Below are 26,128 nucleotides of genomic sequence, written 5' to 3'. Positions count from 1 at the left end.
AAACTTCAGTGTCCTCTCTGCCTTCTCCAGATGTCCCAGAAGCCCCAGCTATGTAGCCGGAGGCCTGAGCCCCCGGCTCTGCTCACCGCGTTACAGGCGCCAGCTCGCTCCACCCGGGACAGGGCCTGCAGGTCCGTGTCGAACACGTTCATCTTCTCCACCAGGCAAGTCAGAGCTGTCTCCGTGGCCTCTCCCACCTTCTCGTACACACCCTTGGCCTGGCAAGGACCCAGGGGATAGGGAGTGAGGGGCAGGCAGCCTCCAGCCCGTGTCCCCAGCCTCACTCACTCCTTGCCCCTGAAGCTGCCTTTGCTGGAGTTCCGTGTAACTTCCTTTGCACAGGCCTGTGAGCCCTTCCCAGCCTGGCCGCCCTGGGGTCGGGGTGGTATCTGACACTGACCTTCAGCCCCCCACACTGGCACTGATCGCCACACACCCTCCCTGCCCTCCGTCTGCATCTCTGTCCACTTCCTGTCAGCCTCCTTCACCGGTTTCTGCTGTCCGGGCTCGCTCCCACCCTCCCACCTGCTCTCCCTGGGGCCCTTTGCTGAGCCCCAAGCCCAGATGTCCAGCTGCCTGCTGAACCTCGTTCCCTGGGGACCCCTCAGGCCACCTCTCCCACTCTCTGTATTTGCCACTCCAGTGACGGCCCCAGACAGCACAGCAACCAGGAGCCACCCTGGCCTCCTCCCTCTCTTTCACCTAACCAGTCACCAAGTCCCAGGACTTTTGGCTCCTACATGTCTCTGACCCATGCCTTCTCCCCTCTCCCCGAGGCTCCAGCCAGGGCTCAGCCCGCATCTCTCTGGCCCGAATGACCACACAGGCCTCCCTGGCTTCGGTCCTCTACTGTCTGTCTGTCCTTCACACGGAAGCCCCGGTGATCTTCTGTAAATGCACATCTGACCATGTCACTCTCCTGCTCAAAACTCTTCGGTGGTGCTCTACTGCCCTCAGCCTGGCCTCGGACTGGGTCTGGCCAAGGACCTCCCTTTGGGCAGACGCCTGCTGCATACCCCATTCCACTGCCCCAGCCACGTGAACGGCAGTCAACACCTAAGTCGCAGGAGGCTTTAACTGAATGTGGGCCTTTTGTGGGCTGTGTCTTCTGCTTTAAACATTTTCTTAGTCCTGTTCCCCAAATCTCTTCCCCCAACAGGTTTCCCCAGCTCTTCAGCCCCTTCCATGGCAGTCCCCCACAGACCAAAAGCCCCAGCGGGAGGGTTCTGAAGTCTGTCTAACGAAAGAGAGGGGCGGCAGAGAGGGGTGTGCAGCGGTAGCCGTGCTCCCTGGGTGTGGCACTTCCAGGGGGCAAGGGCTGCCAACCCTGGGAGCTTTAAGGCTGGGAAAAGGGTCTGTCCTGGTTGCCTGGATACTAGGGAGGTCATGAAAGGGGGTGGGGCCCACCTCGTTGTAGTCCAGCGCCGAGTCGTTGCACAGGGCGCAGATGGTCGCCAGCTCCACCAGCCCATCGAACTGGCCGCAGCGCACAGGCTGATCCCCCTGCCGCCTGCAGAGCCGGGACGGTCACCAGGAGGACCTCGGCCCCGTCCCCGGAGGGGCTCCGCCTCCTGACCCCGCCCCGGGAGAGGCTCCGCCTCCTGACCCGCCCCCAGGGGCCTCCCATGGACACCTCGGCGCCGCCACGCGTGGCCCCGCCCCCAGGCCGCCCGCCCGCGCGTCCCCTGGTCCCGCACTCACACTTCGCCCTCGGGGGTATACGTGGTACCCGAGATGGTGAACTCGTGCAAAAGGCAGGAGCCCGCATCGGCCTCGGCTACCACGAACATCTGGGGAGCGCAGGGGCGTGCTTAGGCGGGCGGGGTCGCCTCCCTCCTCCCTGGGCGGCCAGTTTGAATAAAGCCCGACCCCAGGGTGGGGTCCTGCAGGCCCCCTGCCCGACTGAGAGCCAAACCGGCCTGGCCGTCCGTCCCCACCAGGAGGGAAATAGAACGCAGGGTCCAGGCTGAGGCAGGGACATGTGTCCCGCTCCGGTTTGTCCAAATGTCCTGGACTTCTGTGGGATTTATGGCAGATTCTTCAATGCTCTGGGGGCAGCTGCCAGCTTGAGGGAGCCTTGAGCTAGGCAGAAAGCCTGGGTCCTTGCCCATATCACTGTGCGACCCCTGGCCAAGTAGCTGAGCCTCAGTTTCTCCACTAGTAACTCGGGAACCGCCCCCTCCTTTGCCTTCAAGGAAATGAGTTCGTGGCCTTCAAGGAAGGAAACCCACACGCTGCTCAGAGGCACAGACCCCTCTAGCCCAGAGATGTCCCCAGAGAGTGAGCCCCTGCCACACGGCCTGCTGGGTCACTCAGCCCCCACCTGTGCACCTCAGGAACAGGGGGCTCACCTGGCCCAGGGTGCCTATTTCTTTGTCTGTTCAGCCAGCTCTGCTGGGGAGACAGTTCCTGCTTCCTCGACATGGCGGCCTTGCTGCACATTCTCAAGCAAAGGGCCAGCCCAGCACCCAGTAGATGCATAATAAGTGTCCCTTCCTTCCCGCTCTCCTCCCTACTCCTGGGGGCAGTCACCCAGCAAGCACAGCCCAGCATCCAGGACGTAAGGCCTCTACAACTTCCTCACACTGCACTTTAAAACTCTTTATTATTAGCTGGGCGCGGTGGCTCACACCTGTAATCCCAGAACTTTGGGAGGCCGAGGCGGGTGGATCACGAGGTCAAGCTTGATTGAGACCATCCTGGCTAACATGGTGAAACCCCATCTCTACTAAAACTGCAAAAATTAGCTGGGTGTGGTGGCACTCGTCTGTAGTCCTAGCTACTCGGGAGGCTGAGGCAGGAGAATCGCTTGAACCTGAAGGCAGAGGTTGCAGTGAGCCAAGATCGTGCCACTGCACTCCAGCCTGGCAACAGAGTGAGACTCCATCTCAAAAAAAAAAAAAAATCTTTATTAGGGCCGGGCACGATGGCTCAGGGCTGTAATCCCTGCACTTTGGGAGGCCGAGGCAGGTGGATCACTTGAGGTCAGGAGTTATAGGCCAGCCTGGCCAACATGGCAAAACCCCATCTCTACTAAAATACAAAAATTAGCTGGGTGTGGTGGCGCATGCCTGTCTGTAGTCCCAGCTACTTGGGAGGCTGAGGCAGGAGAATTGGTTGAACCTGGGAGGCAGAGGTTGCAGTGAGCTCAGATCATGCCACTGCACTCCAGCCTAGACAACAAACAGAATGAGACTCCGCCTCAAAAAAAAAAAAATCGCTATTAGTCAAGAAACACTCTGTTTAAATAAAATCCTACGAGGGCTTTTAGCAGGACAGTAAAGCTCGATAGTACCCCTCCCCTAAAGCAGCCTTTGATGGGCTCCTAGAAGGCCTTAGGGTCTCAGAATACAGAGCCTGGGTTTCCAAGCCCAGTGGGCAGATGTGGAAGCAGGGGTGACAGAGAGGCACTGGGGACCTGAGAAGGGTGGGGAACCCATAGCCTTCACCATCTCCCCACCCACCCACCTGCTGGGTCAGGAGGAGCCTTCTGCCCCGTGGGCCTGCTGAAGCCTCAGCCAGAATCCCTTGGCCATGTGGGCAGCGAGCCCAGGATGTGGGATCAAGTGCAGGGAATGAATAATTCCTGCCCTGGCCCTTCCCAGGTTACCGGAGCTGGCTTATCTGGTGACAGGTGTTGACTGCACAGAGTCATGATGGAGCAGGATGGAACCCGGATCCAGGCCCCGCTTGGCTTCTATGCCAAGGCTGAACTTGAGCCTCTCCTATGTCCTTTACGTTTACCTTGCAGGGCTCACACAGCCAGGCTTCCAATGAGGAGACTGAGGTTAACAGACTGTCAGCAACCTGGCCAGGGCCCCACAGTGACACACAGGCCTCAGTGACATGTGGCTACCCGGGCATGATTTGCTATAGCCTCCCTGTCATCTCGTGAAAACAGGTTCTCTCCTCCATCCCTCACTGAAAAGGAGGTGGGGGAGAGACCCAGAGAGGGAGCCCAGCCTGCTCTGCAACGCACAGCAACTACCAAGCTGGCCGTCACTCACCCGGCAGACAGACATCTGATTGGTGGTGAGCGTGCCCGTCTTGTCGGAGCAGATGACTGAGGTGCAGCCCAGGGTCTCCACAGACGGCAGGCTTCGCACGATGGCATTCTTGCGTGCCATGCGCCGCGTGCCCAGTGCCAGGCATGTAGTGATGACAGCAGGGAGGCCCTCGGGGATGGCCGCCACAGCCAGGGCCACGGCGATCTTGAAGTAGTAGACAGCGCCGCGCAGCCAGGAGCCACCATGGGCCGGGTCAGCAAAGTGGCCGATGTTGATGACCCACACGGCCACGCAGATCACAGAGATGGCGTGGGACAGCTGCCGTCCAAACTCATCTAGCTTGCGCTGCAGCGGCGTCCGCTCGGGCTCCACTGCCGCCATCTGGCTCCGGATCTTGCCCAGCTCCGTGTGCAGGCCGGTGGCCACGGCCACACCCACTGCTTTGCCCGATGCGATATTGGTGCCCTGGCCAAGGGAGGGACAAGGAAAAAGCTGCTCAGCAGCCAACCAGGGGCCCAGGACCCCTGACTCCTTCAGTCCGGAATAAGGCACTTATCCTTCTACCTGGCTTTCCTTTTCTCCATGTTGCTAGTGCTTCCAGACTCCTGTAGCTATGTATGCACTGGGTCCCTGCTGCCTTCCCATGACAGTGTCAGCTCTAGGAAGGCAGGGTTTGGGTTCATCGCCGTATCCCCAGTGCCTAGCACAGGGGCCGGGCACAAAGGAGGCACGGGGGCTGATATTGATGATATAATCAACCAGCGCAGCACAAGCATCAACCCCACAAAATGTGATTCGTAAACAATCACTATAGCCGCACAGCAGCACAGCCGACTATGAACCCAGTAAACAGTCCATTAATATTTACTGAAAAATCCAGAAGACCTGAGCCTCAGCTCATCCATTTCCAAGGCTCCAGTAAAATCCCCAATTCCTAGCATAAGGGACAGCCAGCCTTGTGGCTTGGTGTCTTCTTCTGTAAAGTGGTCCGATAGAGGCCCAAGATAGTTTTTCTGAGGAGGCTAAGAACTCGGTGCCCCTTCAAATGCATATGCTGTTGAGGCTGGCGAGAAGGCACGCCCCAGCCTCTCTTCTGTCTTAAGCAATGCAGCTCCAGCCCCCAACATGCAGGGCCCAGCCAGACAACCTTCCTCCAAAGCTTCTTTTTATTATTACTTTAGAAAATTGTTTTGTTTAATTTTGAATTTTAGTAGAAATGAGGTCTCACTATGTCGCTCAGGCTGGTCTCAAACTCCTGAGCTCAAGTGATCCTCCTGCCTTGGCCTCCCAAAGTGCTAGGATTATAGGCATGAGCTACCATGCCCGGCCCCTCCAAAGCTTCTTAGTGACAGCTGCTGATACCGGAGCAACGGCTCTCAGAGCTTCCCTCCCCACCCCAAGGCATCCTGTCCAAGGCTTCTATGCAGCTAGGTAGGCCCCTCTCAAGAAGAGTTCTGGGCCGTGTGTGGTGGCTCACACCTGTAATCCCAGCACTTTGGGAGGCCAAGGCGGGCGGATCACCTGAGGTCAGGAGTTTGGGACCAGCCTCGCCAACATGGCGAAACCCCATCTCTATTAAAATACTAAAATTAGCTGGGCATGATGGCGTGGACTTGTAATCCCAGCTGCTCGGGAGGCTGAGGCAGGAGAATCGCTTGAACCCGGGAGGCGGAGGTTGCAGTGAGCCAAGATTGTGCCACTGCACTCCAGCCTGGGTGACAGAGCGAGACTCCGTCTCAAACAAAAAAAAAGGAGTTCTGGGTGACTTTCACTTTCTTCATCCCTCTTCCCTTCCAGGAAGTTTTCTATCCCCTGATAACTTGGTGGCCTGGGCCATTGTCTGACTGGCCTGACCCTTCCTTGTGCCCCCAGACGTTCCTTGCTGGCCTCAGGCTATTGCTGGGCAGCTGTGAGTATCACTTGCTAACTTTCTCTGAGGCCACAGAGGCAGGTCTCTCCAGCCAAAGCTGAACCCATCACTCTCCCTGAGAAGAGCCAAGTAGACCGGGCATCATGCCTTGTGGGTCAGTTTTCCTATCGGAGAATGGACTGTGCCCACCATCCTCCACCACTTTGGCAGACCTCCTTCCTCTAGAGCATTTCTATTGAGTGATTATAGGGAGGCTCTGCCCTTCTCCAGGGGAAGGCAGGGTCTCCTAGCAGAAATCCAGGATGTCTGAGTTTGTCCCAGCTCTGCCACTCATTGGCTGTGTGACCTTGGGTAACTTACCTAATCTCTCTGTGCTTGTTTCTTTCCTTGCTGGAAAATATAGATAACAAGCATAACAAGAGTACTTATTTCAAAGATTTGGTGTAAGGATTAAATAAACTAGTATGTGTAAAGGGCTTAGAACAGCGCCAGGCACACAGTCCCCAGTAAACACAAGCTATTATTATTACTATAAATTTACATGTATTGTCAAGAATTGATGAGGTTCTTCCCCGTAGGACTTTAGCTGATTAGCCTTAATGTTGGGCTGGCTGCAGTGGCTCACGCCTATAATCCTAGCACTTTGGGAGGCCAAGGTGGGCGGATCACTTGAGGTCAGGAGTTCGAGACCAGCCTGGTGAACATGGTGAAACCCTGTTGCTACTAAAAATACAAAAATTAGCCGGGTGTGGTGGCAGGTGCCTGTAGTCCCAGCTACTTGGGAAGCTGAGGCACAAGAGTAGCTTGAACATGGCGGGCGGGGGTTGCAGTGACCTGAGATCATACCACTGCATTCCAGCATGGGCAACAGGGCCAGAAAAAATAATTAATAATTTTTTTCTTTTTTGAGACAGAGTTTTGCTGTTGTCACCCAGGCTGGAGTGCAGTGGCACTATCTTGGCTCACTGCAACCTCCGCCTCCCGGGTTCAAGCAACTCTCCTGCCTCAGCCTCCCAAGTTGCTGGGATTACAGGCACACCCCACCACCCCCAGCTAATTTTTTGTATTTTTAGTAGAGACGGGGTTTCACCATATTGGCCAGGCTGGTCTCGAACTCCTGACCTCAGGTGATCCGGCCACCTCAGCCTCCTAAAGTGCTGAGATTACAGGCGTGATCATCATCTTGTTATTTTTATCATTGTCTGGGCAAAGGCCCCAGACATTTGAGGGACTTACAGAAAACAGCATGTTCTTCTTGTCCTGGTTCACAGCTCTGGGGTCTGGGATGGCCTCTGTGTGCTTGGTCACGGACACAGATTCACCTGCTCATGGAATCAGAGATGAGAAGCCCCACATGAAGACATGCCCAACCCGTGGTCCCGGCCCGCTAGGTCCCGGCCTCCCAGGGGGCCTCACCCGTCAGGATGGACTGGTCCACTCGCAGCGTGGTGGACTTGATCTCGATGAGTCGGAGGTCAGCAGGCACTTTGTCCCCCACTGTATGGGGAGAATGGCTTGGCTGAGGGTGGCTTTGGGCACCACCGGCTGGGAAAAGCCAGAAGGGTTCCCAGGACCAAAGGCTGGGGCTTGGCGTCGGATGCCTGAGCTGTGATCGCTCTGGTGGACCCCTGCTTCTCTGGCCCACAGTCTCATCTGTCCAACAGGGTTTTGGCCAAAGGGCTTTGGAGGGATCCGACAGCCACCCCCTCTGTATATACAGCCGGAATGACGGAGACACAGAGAGGGATGGGGCTCCCAGGCCCACATAATAAAAGGAGGAGGCCCCTACAGGAGGCCGAGACAGGAGGATCGCTTGAACCCGGGAGGCAGGAGGTTGCAGTGAGCTGAGATTGGGCCGCTGCACTCCAGTCTGGGCAACAGGGCAGGACTCCATCTCAGAAAAAAAAAAAAATAAGTAAAAATAAATAAATAAATAAAATAAAAGGAGGAGGCCCCTGGCATACCTGCCACTTCTACAATGTCCCCTGGGACGATGTCCCGGGCACGGATCCTCTGCACGCCCTTGCGGTCCGAGCGGATCACCTTGCCCATCTCAGGCTCATACTCCTTCAGGGCCTCGATGGCACTCTCGGCGTTGCGTTCCTGCAGAACAGAAGGCAGGCAGGCCGTCTGTCCCTGCTGCCCCCAGCAGGCCAGCCCCTTGGAGTGACTCCCCTGAGGTCTGGGATGGAGCTGGATGCAGAAGAGCCTACAGGACACCAGCACCAGGTGGAGGACACTCCTAGTGGCTGGGAGACCCCCAGCCCGGTCCCACCCCCCAGTGCCTCCCACCTGCCACACGCCCACAATGGCATTAGCCACGAGGATCAGCATGATGACCAGGGGCTCCACGAAGGCGGTCGTGGTCTCCTCGCCCTCCTCGAACCAGGCCAGGACCTGCAGGATCACAGCTGGTGAGCTCAGGCCCTGCTGCGGGCCGAGATCTGCTCTCCTTTTCCTTGGCACCCTGGATCTCCTGCTTGCTTCCCTGCTTTGGGGAGATAGCACTGGGGAGCTCTTGGCTTCGAGAGGGCCACTCCTCCGAGAAGGCTTTGACATAAGATGCCATCCCCACGGGAGTGACCACCCCACCCAGGCCAACCTTCAAGGCTGTGGGGCGTTGGATGGCTGCCCACCGAGGCCTTGCTGTCTGCCTGGAGCAGAGCATCTCAGTGTGGTCCCCAGACCAGCAGCAGCAGCGGCTGGGAACTTGTAAGAAATGTTGATCTTGGGGTCCCTCCCAGACCTCCTGAGTCATAAATTCTGGGGTGGGGCCCAGTCATCTGTGTGTCAGCAAGCCTACGGATTCTTGTGAGACGGAGTCTTGCTCTGCTGCCCAGGCTGGAGTGCAGTGGCTCGATCTTCGCTCACTGCAACTTTTGCCTCCCCGGTTCAAGCAATTCTTGTGCCTCAGCCTCCCGGGTAGATGGGATTACAGGCGTGCACCACCACGCCTGGCTAATTTTTTGTATTTTAGTAGAGACGGGGTTTCACCATGTTGCCCAGGCTGAACTCCTGAGCTCAGGCGATCCACCCGCCTCGGCCTCCCAAACTGCTAGGATTACAGGCATGAGCCACCATACCCAGCCAAGCCCAGGTGATTCTGATGCACGCATCCAAAGCCCATTGGCCAGGGAGCATCACTGGGAATGGAGGAAGAGCAAGGAGAAGCAGCAGCCAAGAGGAGGCTGCAAGAGGTTCAGATCCCAAAGTCCATGTGGGGGCACTGGGATCCATGGAAGGGGCTCTGGCAGCAGCACTCAGGCAGGGGCAATGTGCCCCTCAGGGGCATTTGGCAACGTCCGAAGACATTTTAAATTTTTTTGAGACAGGGTCTTGCTTTGTTGCCCAGGCTGGAATGCAGTGGTGTGATCACTGCTCACTGCAGCTCCAGCCTCCTGGGACCAAGCAATTCTTCTGCCTCAGCCTCCAGAGTGGCTGGGACTATAGGCCTGCACCACCACACCCGGCTAATGTTTTTGTATTTTTTGTAGAGACAGGGTCTCCCTGTATTGCCCAGGCTGGTCTCAAACTCCTGGGCTCAAGTGATTTTACTGCCTCGGCCTCCCACAGTGCTGGGATTTCAATCATGAGATGTCAGGCCCAGCTGTCTAAAGACATTTTTGATGGTCACCCCTGGGAGGTGCTACTGGCATCTGGTGGGTAGAGTCCAGGGATGCTGCTGAACATCCTACAGTGGAAAGCCCCCACGCCCATCCCAACAGAGAGTGATTTGGTCTAAACTATCAGTAGTGCTGAGGTAGAGAAACCCTAGGCTACAGCAGGGCGGGGCAGGGGGCAGATGTGAGTTGGGGACCTCGCTGAGAGCCAGAGGATAAGATGGATTGGAGGGGTCGGGTGGGAGCCGGGGGCCCAGTGTAGGGGCCATGAGGGTTCAGGCAAGGGAAGCTGAAGTCTGAGCGGGGCAGGGCCAGGGAAGGCCAGGACGCAGGCCCAGGGTGTGGAGGGCAGGCCTAGGCTCCAGGACCTGGGAGCACTGCCCAGCCTGGCTCTCCCTCCAGGGCTCCCCACTACCGCGGGATGGCAGGCAGGGCCCTACTTACAAAGGAGACAAGGGCAGCCAGCAGCAGGATGCGCACCAGGAGGTCCTCAAACTGTTCCAGCACCAGCTCCCACAGGGACTTCCCTGGGAACGGGGGTCATGCGTGAGGCTGGGCCCCCACCACTGATCCTGCCCACTCAGAGCTGGGATGGCCCCGGAGACCTCCCGGCCCATTCTCTCCCTGCACTCGGAAGGGGGAGAACCGAGGTCTGCGAGGCTCAGGTGGGTGATCCTGGGGAGCTCAGCAAGGCCTCACTCAGCAGGGAGAAGGGAGTCATGACCTGACGGAGAATGACCCAGGGACGCTGCCTGCGGCCTAGAGGTCCATCCCGGTGCCAGCCTCACCTTCCTCACTCGGGAGCTCTGCAGGATCCAGGCAGCCACGGGAGCCATGAGGAGACAAGAGAGGAGTGGGTCATGCGGGGGCCTCGGGGAGTCTGGCAGCGACTCCCCACCATGCCCGCCCAGACCCCCCCCCCCCCCGGACTGGATGTATCCCCAGGGCTGAGGCCACAGGATGAATGGTTTGAGCCCAGATGCTTCCACCCCTCTACCCTCCCCCAGATCAGACTGAGGAAGATCTAGGGTGACTTGGCTCATCTTGGGATGAGTATGGAGCCAAGAGGATCCTTCCAGCCCCTCCAGTCCAGCCCCTCCCTGCCCCATTTCACAGAAGGGAAACTGAGGCCTAGAAAAGAGACACTGCCCCCACCCAGGTCACGGGGAGAGTGGGCTGTTCTCACGGCTCCCTGCATAGCCCTTCCTTAGATGGCCGCATAGTCCTGTTGAGTCTCTCCCGCCCCCACAGCAAGGCAGCCCCTCCCTCAAATGGAGAACACCAGCTCAGGCGCCTTCCGCTCACCCGGCCTCTGACATCCCTGCTCCCCTGGGACCAGCTGGACAAGGTCTGCAGCTGGGCTGGCCTGCTGAGCCCCACTGCACAGCAGGGCTCCCCCTGGACAGAACCCAGCAGCCAGCACCCCGCAGTGAGGATCCCTCCCACGGTGCAGTCCCCCCCAGGCCCTGCACTCCATGGAGCTCAGTGAAGACCCCCCAGCCCCGCCCCCCATACCCAGTCGCCCCCCACACAACTGGTGAAGAACATTGCTTCCACGCTCTAACAGCACCCGCCTCACTTGAGGTGCTGATTTTTTTTTTTTTTTTTTTTAAGTGAGTCTCGCTCTGTCGCCCAGGCCAGAGTGCAGTGGCACGATCTGGCCTCACTGCAACCTCCACCTCCCGGGTTCAAGCGATTCTCCTGCCTTAGCCTCCCGAGTAGCTGGGATTACAGGCACGCGGCACCACGCCCGGCTGATTTTTGTATTTTTAGTAGAAACGGGGTTTCACTATGTTGGCCAGGGTGGTCTCAAACTCCTGACCTTGTGATCTGCCCGCCTCGGCCTCCCAAAGTGCTGGGATTACAGGAGTGAGCCACCACCCAGGCCTAGGTGCTGATTTTTACCTCCAACATTTCCGGAAGCACCTTTTGTATCAGGCAGAGCTGGGTGCCTCGGGTCCCTGAAGTCGTTGAATCATTCCTACAGCCTAAAGGGCAGGCGGTGGGGAGTTCCAGCCCTGCTTCACAGACCCGGGCACGGAGGATCAGGGTGGAGGTGCGGCTTGGGCAAGGCCACACAGTGAGTGAGTGGGTCTGTGTGGGGATGAGAGGGGCGGGAGCCGGGCTCTGGAGGGTGGGCTTGGAGAAGCTCCCCCTTCCCAGGCCGCGGTCTAACTGAGCCCTGCCTCCTCTCGTCCCTTGCCACTCAAAGGACAGTCTCCGGACATCTGTGGCATCTCCCCGAAGCTCGTTAGCCGTGCGGAATCTGAGGCCCCGGCCCTGGCTGGCTGTCTTCCACCTCCTCCTTCCTGACGCTGGAAACGGGTTCTTGCATCGGTCCACCTGTTTTTGGCCTGCAGGCGTTTTCTTCCTACGGGAGGCCCTCTCCCCGGACCACCTGTTTGGAAGCTTTGGGGTCTGCACCTGGCAGCTGAACCCTGGGGAGTATCAATCAGCCCACTGGACTGCAGGAATCCAGGAGGAAAATATATAGCCTAAAAATACACTTTCTAGCATTTTCTCCAAAGTCCTATTTTCGGCAGTGGCTGACATTTTCCGTGGAAAATGTAATCTCCAGTGTCCTGCGTCGAGATTAAAATCAAACAGACTTTTTCCTTCTGATCTATTTAGCTGAGGCGAACAGGAAAGGCGGGGGGAGGGCCAGGCCTGGTTTCTGGGCCAATTCTCCAATGGAGCAGTGTGCTTTAGAAGTCGCCCCAGCCATGCCCCAGCCTCGAATCAGGACAGCGCTAACCTCATGGTGCCCATGGGTGGGCTTGTGCCGGGCTCTACCCGGCAGATGCCTGTAACCCTCATCTTTCTTTATTCTGGGCAAGGGCGAGGCCTGGGGTTGGGAAGCGTGTCATGGGGTACACGTGCCAGCCCCAGTCCTGGACTTCCCCACAAAGGTCCCCACGATGCCTCCTGCCTGCCTTGGCTGGTCTCTCAAGTTCTCCTTTCTCTTTTTTAAATTAATTTTTTTTTTTTTTTTTTTTTTTTTTTTGAGATGGAGTCTTGCTCTGTCACCCAGGCTGGAGTGCAGTGGCATGATCTTGGCTCACTGCAACCTCCGCCTCCCAGGTTCAAGTGATTCTCCTGCCTCAGCCTCCCGGGTAGCTGGAATTACCGGTGCCTGCCACCACGCCCAGCTAATTTTTGTATTTTCAGTAGAGGCGGGGTTTCTCCATGTTGGCCAGGCTGGTCTCAACCCCTGACCTCAGGTGATCTGCCCACCTCGGCCTCCCAAAGTGCTGGGATTACAGGTGTGAGCCCCCACACCCGGCTCAGTTCTCCTTTCTCTACCTGTCCACCTGGATCATCTCCCCTCTGCTCTGACCCACCCTGACCCAGGACCCACTCTTTGGTGCTCATTACATTGTTCCCCAAATATTTCTGGTTCTCCCCACCTTGTGGGCACATAGGAGGAGGGCACTTCCCGGCCCCCGTGTGAGTTTGGAGAAGAAGGATGTGTATTCGTGCCAGGTGGGAGCACTGACTTTTGGTGGGGGACTTTCTACGAGGTCACTGTCCAGTAGAATGTTCTGTGACAGCAGAAGTATCCTCCGCCTGTGCTGGCCGGGACCGCAGCCACATGCAGCTGCTGGGCCCCGAGACTGTGACTAATTTCGCATTTTACTTTAATTTTTCATGCATTTAAATGTAAATGGCCAAGTGGCTGGAGCTCTTTGACACTCTCTTCTATGGCAGCCAGCAGCCTGTGAGATGGTGTCTGCTCCATCGACCTGGGTCACAGAGTGAGGAAGGCACAGAGCCCCCGGGGACCAGCCTGCTGCCAGCACTCAGCAGGGGTGAGAAATGAGCCTCTGGTCCTTTAAGCCACTGAGATTCGGAGGCGATTGCTGCAGTAACCAAGCTGAACCTGACTGATAGCCCCCTCCGCCCAGACCTGGCTTCCTCCGAAAAGCTCCCCTCTCACCCCACCCACCTGGGGAGGCCTGACCTGCCCCTGAGCACAGCTCTGGTCCTGCCCACACAGCCGGCTCCTTGTGGGGCCTTGAGCCTCATTTGGGAGGTGGGGTACCCACACCCACCTTGAAGGCCTGCTGTGATGATCGTCATCACCATTACTATTAAGAGCCACATCTACCAAGCACCTGCCAAGCCACGCACCAGGTGCCTTACCACAATATCTCCAGAGAACAAATGGGAAGACGCTGGGGACCGAGCACGTGAGGTGCTTAGCAGAGGTCATAGCAGCAGCAGCTGGTGGTGTGCGTCAGATACCCTGCTAACTCCTTGTGTGCCTTATTCTCATGATCCTCAAACAAGCTGGGAAAGAGGATGCCACTGTTATGCCCATTTTACAGAGTACACAACAGAGAGGTTGAGTGACGAGTTCACGGTCACATAGCCGGGGAGGCAGGGAAGGGTTTTGAGCTCAGGCAGTCTGGTTCTCGACCCCCTGCTGTGGGCCTTTGGTGCTAACTCTTAGGCTGTCCTGCCTTCCCTCCTCCACTCTCTTTACCGCCCACCCAAGCTCATCTGAAAACCCTTGGTGTCCCATATCCTGACTGTTGGGCTGGATGTCCTCATCCCGTCAGTTGTCGTGCCCCTCTGTAGAGAGTCCACAGCCCAAATCCTCCTATCCAAAAGGCCCTGCTGGCCTCACTGATGGTGTTTTAGGGGCTTACGAGGCTCTGCCTGCTCAGGCCTGGTCTGCTTCTAAACGCAACCCTGAAGGACCCAATTCTCCCCTCACATAAATGAGCCCCAGGGTGATGGAGGGAGCCCAGGGCTGGGAGATCCCCCACCCCAGTCGTTGCTGGAAGATGCTGGCTCCTTCCTTGCTCTCTCCCAGGCTGCATGTTGGGGGCTGAGACAGTTCCCCTTGAAATGGCGGCCTTGGGCCTCTGGCAGTGCCAGATGTCCCATCTGTTAAATGAGAGAGTGCCCTGGCTCTGCCCATTCTCAGTGCCATCCGCTGGGCTGCAGGGGGCACAGACAGGACCAGGAGGTGCCGCTCCCTCTGAGAGCCACAGTGGGGCTGGCCACTATTCTTATCTGAGCCTCTGCCACAGTGACCCCTGTGTGGCTCATGTTGCCAGACGGAGAGGGCCTGTGTTCACGGAGGCCCAGCGTGCAGGCCTGGGAGTCAGCCTGCAGTCCTGGGAAAAAAGGGAGGTTATCAGAGAAGCTTTGTGGCTTAGAGCAAGGAATCTGGTCCAGAGGGCTCAAGTTCAAATCCTGCTCTATCTCACGGTACTTCCTGGCCACAGGCCAGTTACCTAATCCCCTGTGTCTGTTTCTCTATCTGCAAAAAGAGGGTGATAAATGTAAGTACCTCACAAGGATGCCGGAAGATTGAATGGCATGCATAAAGCACTTGGAATGCGCAGCACACAGTGAACACGCTCCAGCCAGAATCACTGGCTAGAATATAAGCTCCAGGGCAGCAGGATGTTGTTGAGTGCAGCGTCTCCGGCACCCAGAGCAGCTCCTGGAGCACAGCAGGTGCTCAGTAAACATATGTGACAAATGACTGACCCTGCCTCTGTCCTGCTCTTAGAGCTTCAGTGGCTGTCCTTGGCCTACAGAATAAAGACCAACTTTAGCATGGGCTTCAGGGCCTTCCTGGATCTGCCCCCACCTGCCCTTCTAGGATCACGTCTGTATCCCAAATGTACATGTGTCCCTCTGTTAGCCAAGCCTCAGGATTGCCACCCCTGTTTTTTAGTTTATTTGTAATCGACAAATCATAATTATATACAGTTATGGGGTCCAATGTGATGTGTTGATAACCCCGTTTTGCAAAACCTTCTCCTCCTCATTCATATATATGTGTGTGTGTGTGTATATATATATATATATATATATTTTTTTTTTTTTTTTTTTCAAACAGAGCCTCATTCTGTTGCCCAGGCTGGAGTGTAGTGGTGTGATCTCAGTTCACTGCAACCTCTGCCTCCTGGGTTCAAGCGATTCTCCTGCCTCAGCCTCCCGAGTAGCTGGGATTACAGGCGTCTGCCGCCATGCCCGGCTAATTTTTTATTTTTATTTTTAGTAGAGATGAGGTTTCACCATGTTGGCCAGGCTGGTTTCAAACTCCTGACCTCAAGTGATCCACCCACCTCGGCCTCCCAAGGTGCGGAGATGCCAAGTTGCTAGCCACCGCGCCCGGCCTTCCTCCTCCAACGTTTTGCTTGTGCCATTCCTTCTGTGCACAGCAGCATCCCATCTCCTCATCCAAACCCCCTTTCCAGGAAGCCTCCTCTGAAAGCCCCTCCCCTACCTCATCGTTGTGCCCTTCTCTGACCAGTCGTCAGTATTGGGGTCTCCCCACCACACTGGAACACTTCCAGGGCGGGGCGGGGCTGAGTCATCCCCGTGTTTATGCTGAATCCTTACAGTCATTGTTTACTCAGTTGCTCCGTGGTGCAGGCCAGGGCCCTGAGCCCACAGTCCAGAGCCAGGGAGAAGGGGGGTAAGTGATGCCTCTGGGCTGCCCCCAGGCTCCACACCACCTGCTCCCCTCATCCCCCCTCTACTCCTTCCTTCATTGGAAACTGGTATTTCAGCTTCTAAATGTCAGTTCCAGCCGGGAGAGGCAAGCACTCACCCGGGTCTTCCTCAAAGGTAAATTTACAGAGCAATTAAATCGTCACTTGCAGAGTCAGGGAGAGGCCCTGGCTGGGCGAGGCCCGCCCAGCCCACCTGGCCCTGCCTGAGTCTCCGGGGTCCGCCTGGAGTGGACACCTGACCTTGCTCTGTGGGGGCCGCTGCGGGGCCTCGGAAGTAGCTCTCCGCTCTGCAGAGGGGCTGCAGCACCCCCGGCTTATCCGGAGCTGGAGATGAAGGGTTTGCCCAACATCTCCTCGCCCGACTGTGCTGTGGGAAGAAACAGGCCCTGCCTTAGGGTGCAAGAGGGTGAGGGGGCCCAGCTGGGCAGGCCTGATGCTGCTCCTGGGGGGCCTCGGCTGCCCAGCAGGGGCCAGTGGGAGTGAAAACTAGGGTGAAGCATGAAAGACGTTGAGCTTCCAAAGGGCTGCAGGCAAACCACACCCTCTCAGATCCTGCAAGGCCCTTAGGGCACCCCAGGGTCCCACCCCTGCTATCCCGAGGAGCAGCAGGTCCAGGGAGGGTCAAGTCTGCCCAACGCCACCCAGCAAGCAGGGCCACTCAGCTGGCCCCTCTTCCTGACACCCTCCGTTCCTCTTGGCCTGGTTTCCGTGGGCTACGCATATGGGTTGCCCGAGTTTCAGCGCCAACTAGGGCCTGGAACTTATTTGAGGGCAGCAAATAAGGCCAGAGCCAAGACGCCGCTGGCGGGAGTCTAAATCTGGACCACTCATCCCACCTGGCAGCCCTGGGGCCAAGGCGCTCACTGCACATGGGCCGCATGTGGCGTGGGAAGGCAGGCTTCTGCCCGGCCTGCCAGCTCCCTTGAACAGAGACCACCCCAGGAGACCTCCTGGGATCTGCCCGACTCCCAGGTCACTGGGGTCTCCAGGGACTTTAGCTACAGGCAGGACATGCCCAACACAGCCAGGTCTCTTGCCTTGGCTCCAGTCCAGCAGAGGAGATGGGCAGCCCATTTGGTGGCTCCTTAACATCTGAAAAGACACCCAATGTGACTTTAAACAGAAAGATGCCAAGCAAACACCTACGAGAGGACTTTTCCAGCAGACTGGCACAGATCAAACCGTCTGACCCCACCCTGCACTGGCGAGGCAGCGGAGAAGGAGCCGCCCAGTCGGCACAACTGCACAGAGAAGTTTATTGACAGCTGACGACGCTGAAAATATACACCCACTTAGACCCCACAGTTCCACCCCCAGGAATGCGTCCTTCAGTGATATTCACAAGTGCGTGACATGATGTGGCAACAAGGATACTCTTTGCAATACTGCGTGTCATAGCAGAGGCTGCCAACAACACAAGCGTCCACCAGAAGTCAGAGAAAAGCCACACGCTGAAATCCCACACAGCCACTAGGAAGCCCCACCGTGCTCCTCCTGGCACGGGCTCCAAGAATGACTGTCAAGGTCAAAGCAGGGACAAAGGGCACTTCTCCTCCTCCTGCTTCCGTGTGGGAAAAGATCACAAGATCAGAGCTCCAGATGTGTATATGCACGGACTGTCTTGAGAAGAAGACACAAGAAACTGGGAGGACTGGGAATGGGTGGCTGGGGACAGGGTCGGAGAATTTGCTGTGTACCTTTTGTACCCCTTGAATGTTGCACTGTGCACATTTTTATTCGAAAAATAAAAAAGATGTAAAAGTAAAAGCCCCCCAAGGAAGTTGAACTCTGGGTACCTCTGGCACCTGCAAAGGTGGCTCACAGGAGGTGCTGGGGCCAGGAGCCTCCCTACCCACTCCCTGTTGGGGGTTAGGGCAGATGGTGTTTTATGTGTGAGTGGAGGGGGTTCCTGGCTAGCATGCTCACTGACTGCGCTGCTGAGGCTCCCCAGCTCTGAAGCGTCTGTGTGCAGTGAGGGAGGAGGGTGGGAAGGTGGGGGTGGGATGCCCAGCCGCTGCCTCCCTCCCCTGGCAGAATTTGCAAGCTTCAGGACTTAAGCAAATGACTTCCTTGTGGTTTCCAACAATAACGACCTTGCAGGTGCACAGACTCCTGGGGTGGGAAGAACACACATCTCTGGGGTGTCCCTTCTGCCCACAGGCCTGACCGACCCTGCCACCCAGCTTGTGGCCAAGAGCCCGCCCCAGCCTCTTCTGCGACAAGGAAGGATGACTTGGTGTCTGTGACCTCACTAAAGACTCACAAACAACCCTGGGAGATGGGTTCTATGGCAGCCTCACTTATGGTGAAGAAACCGAGGCACAGAGAGGCAAAGAGGCTGGCCCAGCATTGCACAGCTATGAAGGGGCGGGGCTAGGGTTCAAAGCCTCATCGGCCCCACCCCAGCGGCTGTGCTAGGGACATCTGCACCTCCTCCTCAAGCCATGGCAAGCCTGAGGCAGGAAGGAACAGCTGGCTCCCCTCTGCTCACCTAATGACTTCTAGAGCCCTGGAATGCCCCTCAGCCCCAATCAGTGATCTGAGAGAAGAGCCCTCTAGGGACCCGAGGAGGCTGGAGGCAAAGATGAAAAAGCTGCTGCCAGCTGACCCAAACTCCTAGCACAGGCGCTGACACCAGGGTTCTGGAGCCTGCAGAACTTGTGACTCTCTTGTACAGATGGGGAAACTGAGGTCCAGAGAGGAGCAGGTACCCAGTGCTAGCTCCACCACCTACTATGTGACCTCAGGCAAGTGGTTTAACCTCTAGGTGCCTCCATTTCCTCCTGTATAAAATGGGGATGACAACAGTCCTTCCCTTATGGAGTTGTTTTGGGGAAGAAATGAGATAATAGATGAAAAATGCTGAGAATAGTACCTGGCACATAGTAAGTGCTCAGTGAACATCAGCTTTTATTATTAATACTATCAATGCCCAGAGGATCCAGGGGAGCCCAGAAATATCCCTCCCCAACTTTTCCCATCACACCCCAACACACATCCACCCTCTGTGGACCTACACACCACGCCAAGCCCACAGCCTTCCCCATCAGCTCACACAGGTGTGTGGTGGCCAGGGCACCCCAAGGACCTCATCTAACCAAATAACTGGTGGGGAAAGCTGGGGCTCCCTCCCTCCCAGTCAATTCCTCCTCTGCTGGACCAGTGAAGATGTGATGTCAGAATGAAGACAGACCTTGGCCAGGGTCACACAGGTGCAGAATTTGTGTGATTCCAGGGACAGGCCAAGGGCTGCGTCTCCAGTTTCCCTCAGGAATCAGAATTCCTAAGCTGGAGGCTACAGCAGCACAAAAGAGGCAGTGGGACCCCAGACCTGCCTGCGCCGGCCCTCGCCCCCAGCCCACCCCAGGGTCAGAGGCAGGCCATGCTGCCCAGCTCTCCTGCAGCCAAGCACAACCTCCCTGCCAAGTCACTAATGGGGGATATTAAATAATATTTATCTCCCCAGTTCCTCCCACAGCTCAACTAAATATAGCAACTAATTTTTTTGAAAAAGGATTTCTGCTCCAGAAAGATAATATTTATATAAGAGGTGGTTTTCATAAACCAATACAAAACCCAAAAGTCCTTTTCTGACACCTCTTCCTGATTTTCAAGCTAGCCTTGAGTAGTAGGATCCCAGGGCTAGAATACCTTCCCCTCTGGCTGGCTGGGAACCCCAAAAGGGCAAGGCTCCAAGTCCCCAAAGGATGCAGACCCAGGCTGCCCTCTGGAGATGGTGAGGGTATTTCTCCTGGGATCCCTCACACTCTGCCCGATGCTGAGGGCATGAGCAAGGGGGTGGCAGGTCCTGCCTGGAAGGGATGTGGGGAGGGCACCTCTGTATTTTCCACCCTCATGGGACCTCCAAGGTGCCAGGCCACATCTGGACAGTACCCGGTGGCACTCAACGTGCCTTTTGGCAGGAGCGAGAATCCCACACTCCTTTGAAGGAGGTGAGGATGAAATGATACCCCTCCACCCGAACAGCAAGGGCGTGAAGCCTCCCTCCCTCCCCAGAGATGGGAAAGGCCTCCCTGGCAGCTCCCTGAGGCCTTGACTCCGCCACCCCAGGAAGGTGGGTCTCCCGCCTCAGCAGTTCAAAGCCCCCACCGACTCCGCCAGCCACATCCGCTTCGGGCCGCAGAAAGAGGAAGACCTGGGGTGGGGGTGGGGGTGGGGGCCCCAAGGCTGCTAGCTGATAAGCAGCACCTCCTTGGGCGTTTTTCTGGAGCCCTCAGGGGAGACCCTAGGGCCAGCTGGGAGGCCGAGCCTGAGTCTCCGGCCGTCCCTCGCCCGCCGGTGTCAGCGCTGCACCTGCACGATGCCAGCGGGAGCGGCGCGGCGTTGGGGGTGGAATACGGTCCAGGATGGGGTGGAATAACACTTCCAGGGTGGACGGGGCAGGGGTGGAGGTGGGAAGTCCGGGAGGACCGCGCAGAGGGTGTCAGGCGTCCGGTCTCCCCAGCTGGAACCCGCCCCCAGCCCCTAGCCCCCAGCCCGGGCGCCCGCGAAGGTGGCCGCGCAGCCCCGCCGGGTGCCCCAGGAGCATCCGAAGAGGTTTCCGGAGCCCTCGCTTCCTGCCCGCCCAGAGCCGGGTGGGGAGGCAGGAGGGGAAACTGAGACTGCGGCGCCCGCGGCCCCCGCTCCCCGGCCCGGCCCGCGCGCTCACCGTTGGGGCCGTAGCGCTCCCGCGCGCCGGTCACCTGCGCCGGGCTCAGGCCGCCCTCGGCTGTCACCGAGAAGTGGCGCAGCACGTCGGCGGCCGAGAGCAGGTGCGCCGCCTCCATGCCGCCCGCCCGGCCGTCTGCGCCGTCGGCACCGTCGAGGCCGCCTCTCCGCGGGGGGCTACAAAGCGGGGCGCGGGGGGCTCGGGCTCGGGCGGGCGCCGCGCGAGGCCATGTCCGTGCTGGGACCTTCTCCGACGGCAGTGGCGGCGGCGGCCCCGGCCCGCGCCAGGATGCTGCGCCCGGGACTCCCTCCCCGGGGCGGGGCGGCGCGGGGCCCGCCCCCATCACACCCCTTCCGGCCGCCCTCTGCGCCCGCTGCGCCCCGGGGCGCACCGCCTGGGCCCCCCGCCCATTCTGCAGAGGGGAAACTGAGGCCGCCGTTGGGGCGCGTGCTGGGCCTGTCGGGAGCCGGGGGCGCGTGGCCCGGGGGTCCTCGGTCCCGGTCCGCGGAGCTGCTAGGGGTGGGATCTGGCCGAGAGCTGGGGCGGGCAGCGGAGCACCCGGCTCTGGGCTGCGCGTCGCCTCCTCTGGGCTCTCCTGGGCCCGGGGCGTCCTGCTTCCCAGCTCGAATTCTGCGAAGTGACTCCAGAGGGAACCCGAAAGCCTCTGAATAAGCGGGTCTCCTCTAGAGGAAAGTGCTGGGTGTTCTCCTTATTTGGTGTTTCTGATTTCTTTATTCATTTCCAATGCCCACCGACGAGGGGTGATTCCTCACATAACCAGAACCTTTAACAAGCAGCCAGTGCATAAGAAAGTTCAGAAAACCAGGCTCGTTACCCTAGACTCACACCGTCACCCCAGCAGGAAATGTAACCAGGGAGCAAGGGTGGGGCTCCCCAGAGGGGTCCGAGAGGGTGGGGTGGGGGGTCTCTGCCCAGGGCTCCCAGGGGACTGACCCTGGCCCAGGGAGGGGAGAGATGGATGAGCCTCCGCCCCAGCGCTCCAGGGCTCCACCCGCCCCAGGAGGGCCAGGAGAAGCGGCAGCGGGTCAGAGGAGGAAGTCGCAGGAAGGCAGAAACCACTCGCCCCGCCAAAAGGAGGAGCTAAGAGAACAACCTGATTGCCGCTGCCTCCAGCTTGAGAGACCCAGACAGCCTCACCCCATCCCTTATCTGCCTCCCACCACGAGCTGGGCTCTGCCGTCTAGAGCCTCAGCCTCTGCCATCCACCAAGGCTGCACAGGGTCAGAGACGCCAGGATTGAGCCCGCACAGCTGGCTGTTCAAACCCCAAACCCCTTCTGTGCCTCCGCAGCCAGGAAGCTTTCCCAGATAGCTGCAGCTGTGCCCTGCCCTAACAACACAGCCCCTCACCCGCTCCTGACAGCCTCAACTTCCAGCCTTGCCTGGAGCTGCTGACCCCTATCCAGATCATGCACACCACCAGCTTCTGTGCTCTTCCTCCTGGGACAGGACTGGGCCCCTCCTCCTCTCTGCCTCTCGGTGCCTCCCTGAGCAAAGACACTCCCTGAGGACTGGCTGGACCGAAAGGTGCTTTGGGGCTTTTGATGGGTGATCCACATGGATTCCCCGATATCAGCTGCGTCCCGATATCAGCTGCACTGGCTGCTTGTTACAGGTTCTGGTTATGTGAGGAATCACCCCTCGTCGGTGGGCATTGGAAATGAATAAAGAAATCAGAAACACCAAATAAGGAGAACACCCAGCACTTTCCTCTAGAGGAGACCCGCTTATTCAGAGGCTTTCGGGTTCCCTCTGGAGTCACTTCGCAGAATTCGAGCTGGGAAGCAGGACGCCCCGGGCCCAGGAGAGCCCAGATATCGGCTCCTCCCAGCCTGGTATTTTATTTATTGATTTCATTATTATTATTATTATTATTTTCCTTTTTTTCTTTTTTCTTCTCTTTCTTTTTTTTTTTTTTTTTAAATTTCTTTGAGACGTAGTCTCGCTCTGTCACCCAGGCAGAGTGCAGTGGCGAGGCGACATCTCAGCTCACTGCAACCTCCACCTCTCAGGTCCCAGAGATTCTCCTGCCTCAGCATCCCGAGTAGCTGGGATTGCAGGCACCCGCCACCACACCCAGCTATATATATATATATATATATATATATATATATATATATATATATATTTTTTTTTTTTTGTAGAGACAGGTTTTCTCCATGTTGGCCAGGCTGGTCTCAAACTCCTGACCTCAGGTGATCCACCCGCCTCAGCCTCCCAAAGTGCTGGTATTACAGGCATGAGCCACCACGCCCAGCCCCATTATTATTTTTTTGAGACAGGATCTGGCTCTGTCGCCTAGGCTGGAGTGCAGTGGCATGATCGCGGCTCACTGCAACCTCTGCCTCCCAGGCTCAGGCGATCCTCCCACCTCAGCCTCCCAAGTAGCTGGGATTATAGGCGTGAGCCACCACGCCCAGGTTTTTTTGTTATTTTGGTTTTTTTTTGTAGACACAGGGTTTCCCAATGTTGCTCAGGCTGGTCGGAAACTCCTGGACTCAAGCGATCCACCCACTTCGGCCTCCCAAAATGTTGGGATTACAGGTATAAGCCACTGCATCCCACTCAGCCTGACATTTTAGATCTCAAGTCCGATATCCCCAGATATTTCCACCCTATTCCTTTCTCCCCCACTGCTATAGTCCACAAAATCCCAACTGTATCTCTAAGTTGCCAGGAAAAATGTTAGCCCGGACTTGACTGGGGACAGGGCCTCACAGCTCCCCACTAGAGCCCTATTTCCCAGAGATCGGGAGCCCTAGGTGTTCAAGCCGCTGGGAAACCCCTGCTCCACCCTACACACACATCTTGAGGTCTGACTCCTCCTCTACTGGCCCTAGGGACCTTAACCCCAGCCTCTCCCGCTCCACCGCACCCTCAGCTGTGAGTTGGTATTTGCTAGAAGGTAGGGCCAGAAGGCCTGACTGTTTGCTCTGGCAGCCAGGCCTATGTTCCCTTTCTCCAGCCCACCCCACCCTACCTTCAAACCACCATGGCAGGACAAACAGTTGCCAGCAACTGGGGCCCTCACCTGGCAGGCTCACACACCTGCCAGCATGCCCACCGGCTCGGCTGCCCCCGTCACAACTTCTGGGTGCCCCTCCCAGCTCCCACAGAATCACATGCAGTCATTTCACACTCCAGCTGCCTGCCCCGTGGCTTGCGTCCCTCCCTGCCATGCTCTCCTTTTGTACCCGGACAGACACACAGCTGTTGGCCAGGGCGACATGGTCACGGGCAGGCTGTCCAAAGGGCAGGTCTACATTCCCCACCTCCCAGCTGCCGGGAACCAAGAACTCCATGCCTGGCACCTGGACATGGCTTTTGCCACCTCCTCCACCAGAGAGAGGGTGGCAGAACATACCACCTACCTGCAGCTAGAGGTGTATCTACCCACCTCACCTGAGGGGGCCCGGGTGGGCCTGAGGAAAGAGAGGTCTTCCCTGGAATTATTTATTTATTTATTAATTTATTATTTTTATTTTTATTTTTTTTTTGAGACTGAGTCTCGCTCTATCGCCCAGGCTTGAGTGCAGTGGGGCGATCTTGGCTCACTGCAACCTCTGCCTCCCGGGTTCAAGCGATTCTCCTGCCTCAGCCTCCCAAGCAGTTGAGATGACAGGCACCTGCCACCACGCCCAGCTAATTTTTGTATTTTTAGTAGAGACGGGGTTTCACCGTATTGGCCAGGATGGTCTCACTAATTTTTGTATTTTTAGTACAGATGGGGTTTCACCGTGTTGGCCAGGCATGGTGAAGATAAGGCAACCTACAGTTCCTTTTATTTTCAGTCCTTCTTTACTCATCCACCTGCTTCGGCCTCCCAAAGTGCTGGGATTACAGGTGTAAGCCACCACGCCCAGCTTTTCTGGAAATATTTAGACACAGGGAGAAGAGGGTGTTGCAGGCAGAAAAAAACAGCCTGAGTTGAAGGTGAGAAATCGCAGCTATATGTCAGGGATAGTGATTTGATCCCTTAGTGTGGCTGGATCATAGGGAGCAGGAGTGCAAGGACCAGGAGGGTAGATTAGAGAGACAGGGCTAGGACACTGAGGACCTCGATTGTCTACGTTATGTCCCGGGTTTTGTACTGAAGGGTTTTTTTTTTTTTTTTTTTTTTTTTTTTTGAGACAGAGTCTCGCTGTTGCCCAGGCTGGAGTGCAGTGGTGCAATCTCGGCTCACTGCAGGCTCCGCCCCCCGGGGGTTCACGCCATTCTCCTGCCTCAGCCTCCCGCATAGCTGGGACTACAGGCGCCTGCCACCTCGCCCGGCTAATTTTTTGTATTTTTAGTAGAGACGGGGTTTCACTGTGTTAGCCAGGATGGTCTCGATCTCCTGACCTCGTGATCCGCCCGCCTTGGCCTCCCAAAGTGCTGGGATTACAGGCGTGAGCCACCACGCCCGGCCAGCTAACTGAAGGGTTTTTAAGCATTGGAGAGATGGGGTCAGGTTTGCCTGCTAAAAAGTCCCCCACAGAAGCTGGTATGGAGAAGAGATTAAAGGGGAGAGCCACAGCTGAAAGGACCATGGAGCGGGGGTCAGGGTCATGCCCCAGCACCCTGGTTTCCCTCAGGCCTTCCCAGGGGAGGGGCCTCTAAGCTGTGTAGGGAAATATCTGTGATTAGAGCCACTGACTTGAACATTCACCACATGCTAAGCTTGTTTCACAAATTACTCCCATTGAAACCTCACAGTAATCCTGGGAGGAGGCTTTTATTATCCCCATTCAGAGCTGGCTTCATGGGCATGCAAACTGCGCGGTCACACATGCAACCTGCACAGGTCACCAGTTGTCAGAAGGACCGTCTGCTTGATTTTTGTTGTTGTGGCTGTTTTTAGGGATGGGGGTCTCACTATGTTGCCCAGGCTGGATTCCAAGTCCTGGGCTCCAATGCTCCTCTTGCCTCTGCCTCCTGAGTGGCTGGGACCATGGGAATGCACCACCACGCCCGGCCTCCCACTTGGTTTAATGCTCTGCAACCGCCATCTTGAAATTCTCTTTTTTTTTTTTTTTTTTTTTGAGATAGAGTCTCGCTCTGTCGCCCAGGCTGGAGTGCAGTGCCTGTGATCTCGGCTCACTGCAAGCTCCACCTCCTGGGTTCAAGCGATTCTCCTCCCTCAGCCTCCGTAGTTAGGAGTGCAGGTGCCTGCCACCACACCCGGCTAGTTTTTTACTTTTAGTAGACAGGGTTTCTCCATGTTGGTGAGCCCGGTTTCGAACTCCCAACCTCAGGTGATCTGCCCGCCTCAACCTCCCAAAGTGCTGGGATTACAGGAGTGAGCCACCGCGCCTGGCCCTTTGAAATTCTTAATACAGTAATTTTCTCTTTGAACTTGTGCTTTGTAAGTGAAGCCCGATGGGAAATGGAGCAGGCTGTGAGCCAAAGAGGCCCGTGTAATATGCCATCTCTTTCCCACAAAGCGTTCACTGTGCTCGTGAACACACAATTCTGGTGGACTCA

The 26,128-nt window shown here is 57.1% G+C and overlaps 1 protein-coding gene across 6 annotated transcripts in view; it reads right to left on the bottom strand.

Annotated features, from left to right (window-relative positions):
* The window catches only part of ATP2A3 (ATPase sarcoplasmic/endoplasmic reticulum Ca2+ transporting 3), a 38,111-nt gene extending 17,182 nt beyond the window's left edge, over positions 1-20,929 (bottom strand). For all 6 annotated transcript variants that reach the window (XM_030800000.1, XM_030800004.1, XM_030800001.1 and 3 more), the window contains exons 1-11: positions 20,646-20,929; positions 10,286-10,303; positions 9,942-10,024; positions 8,170-8,274; positions 7,842-7,980; positions 7,294-7,374; positions 7,114-7,199; positions 4,008-4,472; positions 1,702-1,790; positions 1,408-1,510; positions 87-218 (exon numbers count right to left, since the gene is read on the bottom strand). In XM_030800000.1, coding sequence (XP_030655860.1) covers positions 87-218; positions 1,408-1,510; positions 1,702-1,790; positions 4,008-4,472; positions 7,114-7,199; positions 7,294-7,374; positions 7,842-7,980; positions 8,170-8,274; positions 9,942-10,024; positions 10,286-10,303; positions 20,646-20,763 — 1,419 coding nt within the window. In that variant the 5' untranslated portion in view covers positions 20,764-20,929. The remainder of the gene's footprint in view (positions 1-86; positions 219-1,407; positions 1,511-1,701; positions 1,791-4,007; positions 4,473-7,113; positions 7,200-7,293; positions 7,375-7,841; positions 7,981-8,169; positions 8,275-9,941; positions 10,025-10,285; positions 10,304-20,645) is intronic.
* Between the last annotated feature and the right edge of the window lie 5,199 nt (positions 20,930-26,128).

Source organism: Nomascus leucogenys, chromosome 19, assembly GCF_006542625.1.
Source record: "Nomascus leucogenys isolate Asia chromosome 19, Asia_NLE_v1, whole genome shotgun sequence".
Classification (NCBI taxonomy): Eukaryota; Metazoa; Chordata; class Mammalia; order Primates; family Hylobatidae; genus Nomascus; species Nomascus leucogenys.
The sequence above is the reverse complement of the archived record's forward strand: the minus strand, read 5'-3'. Positions and strand labels throughout refer to the sequence as shown.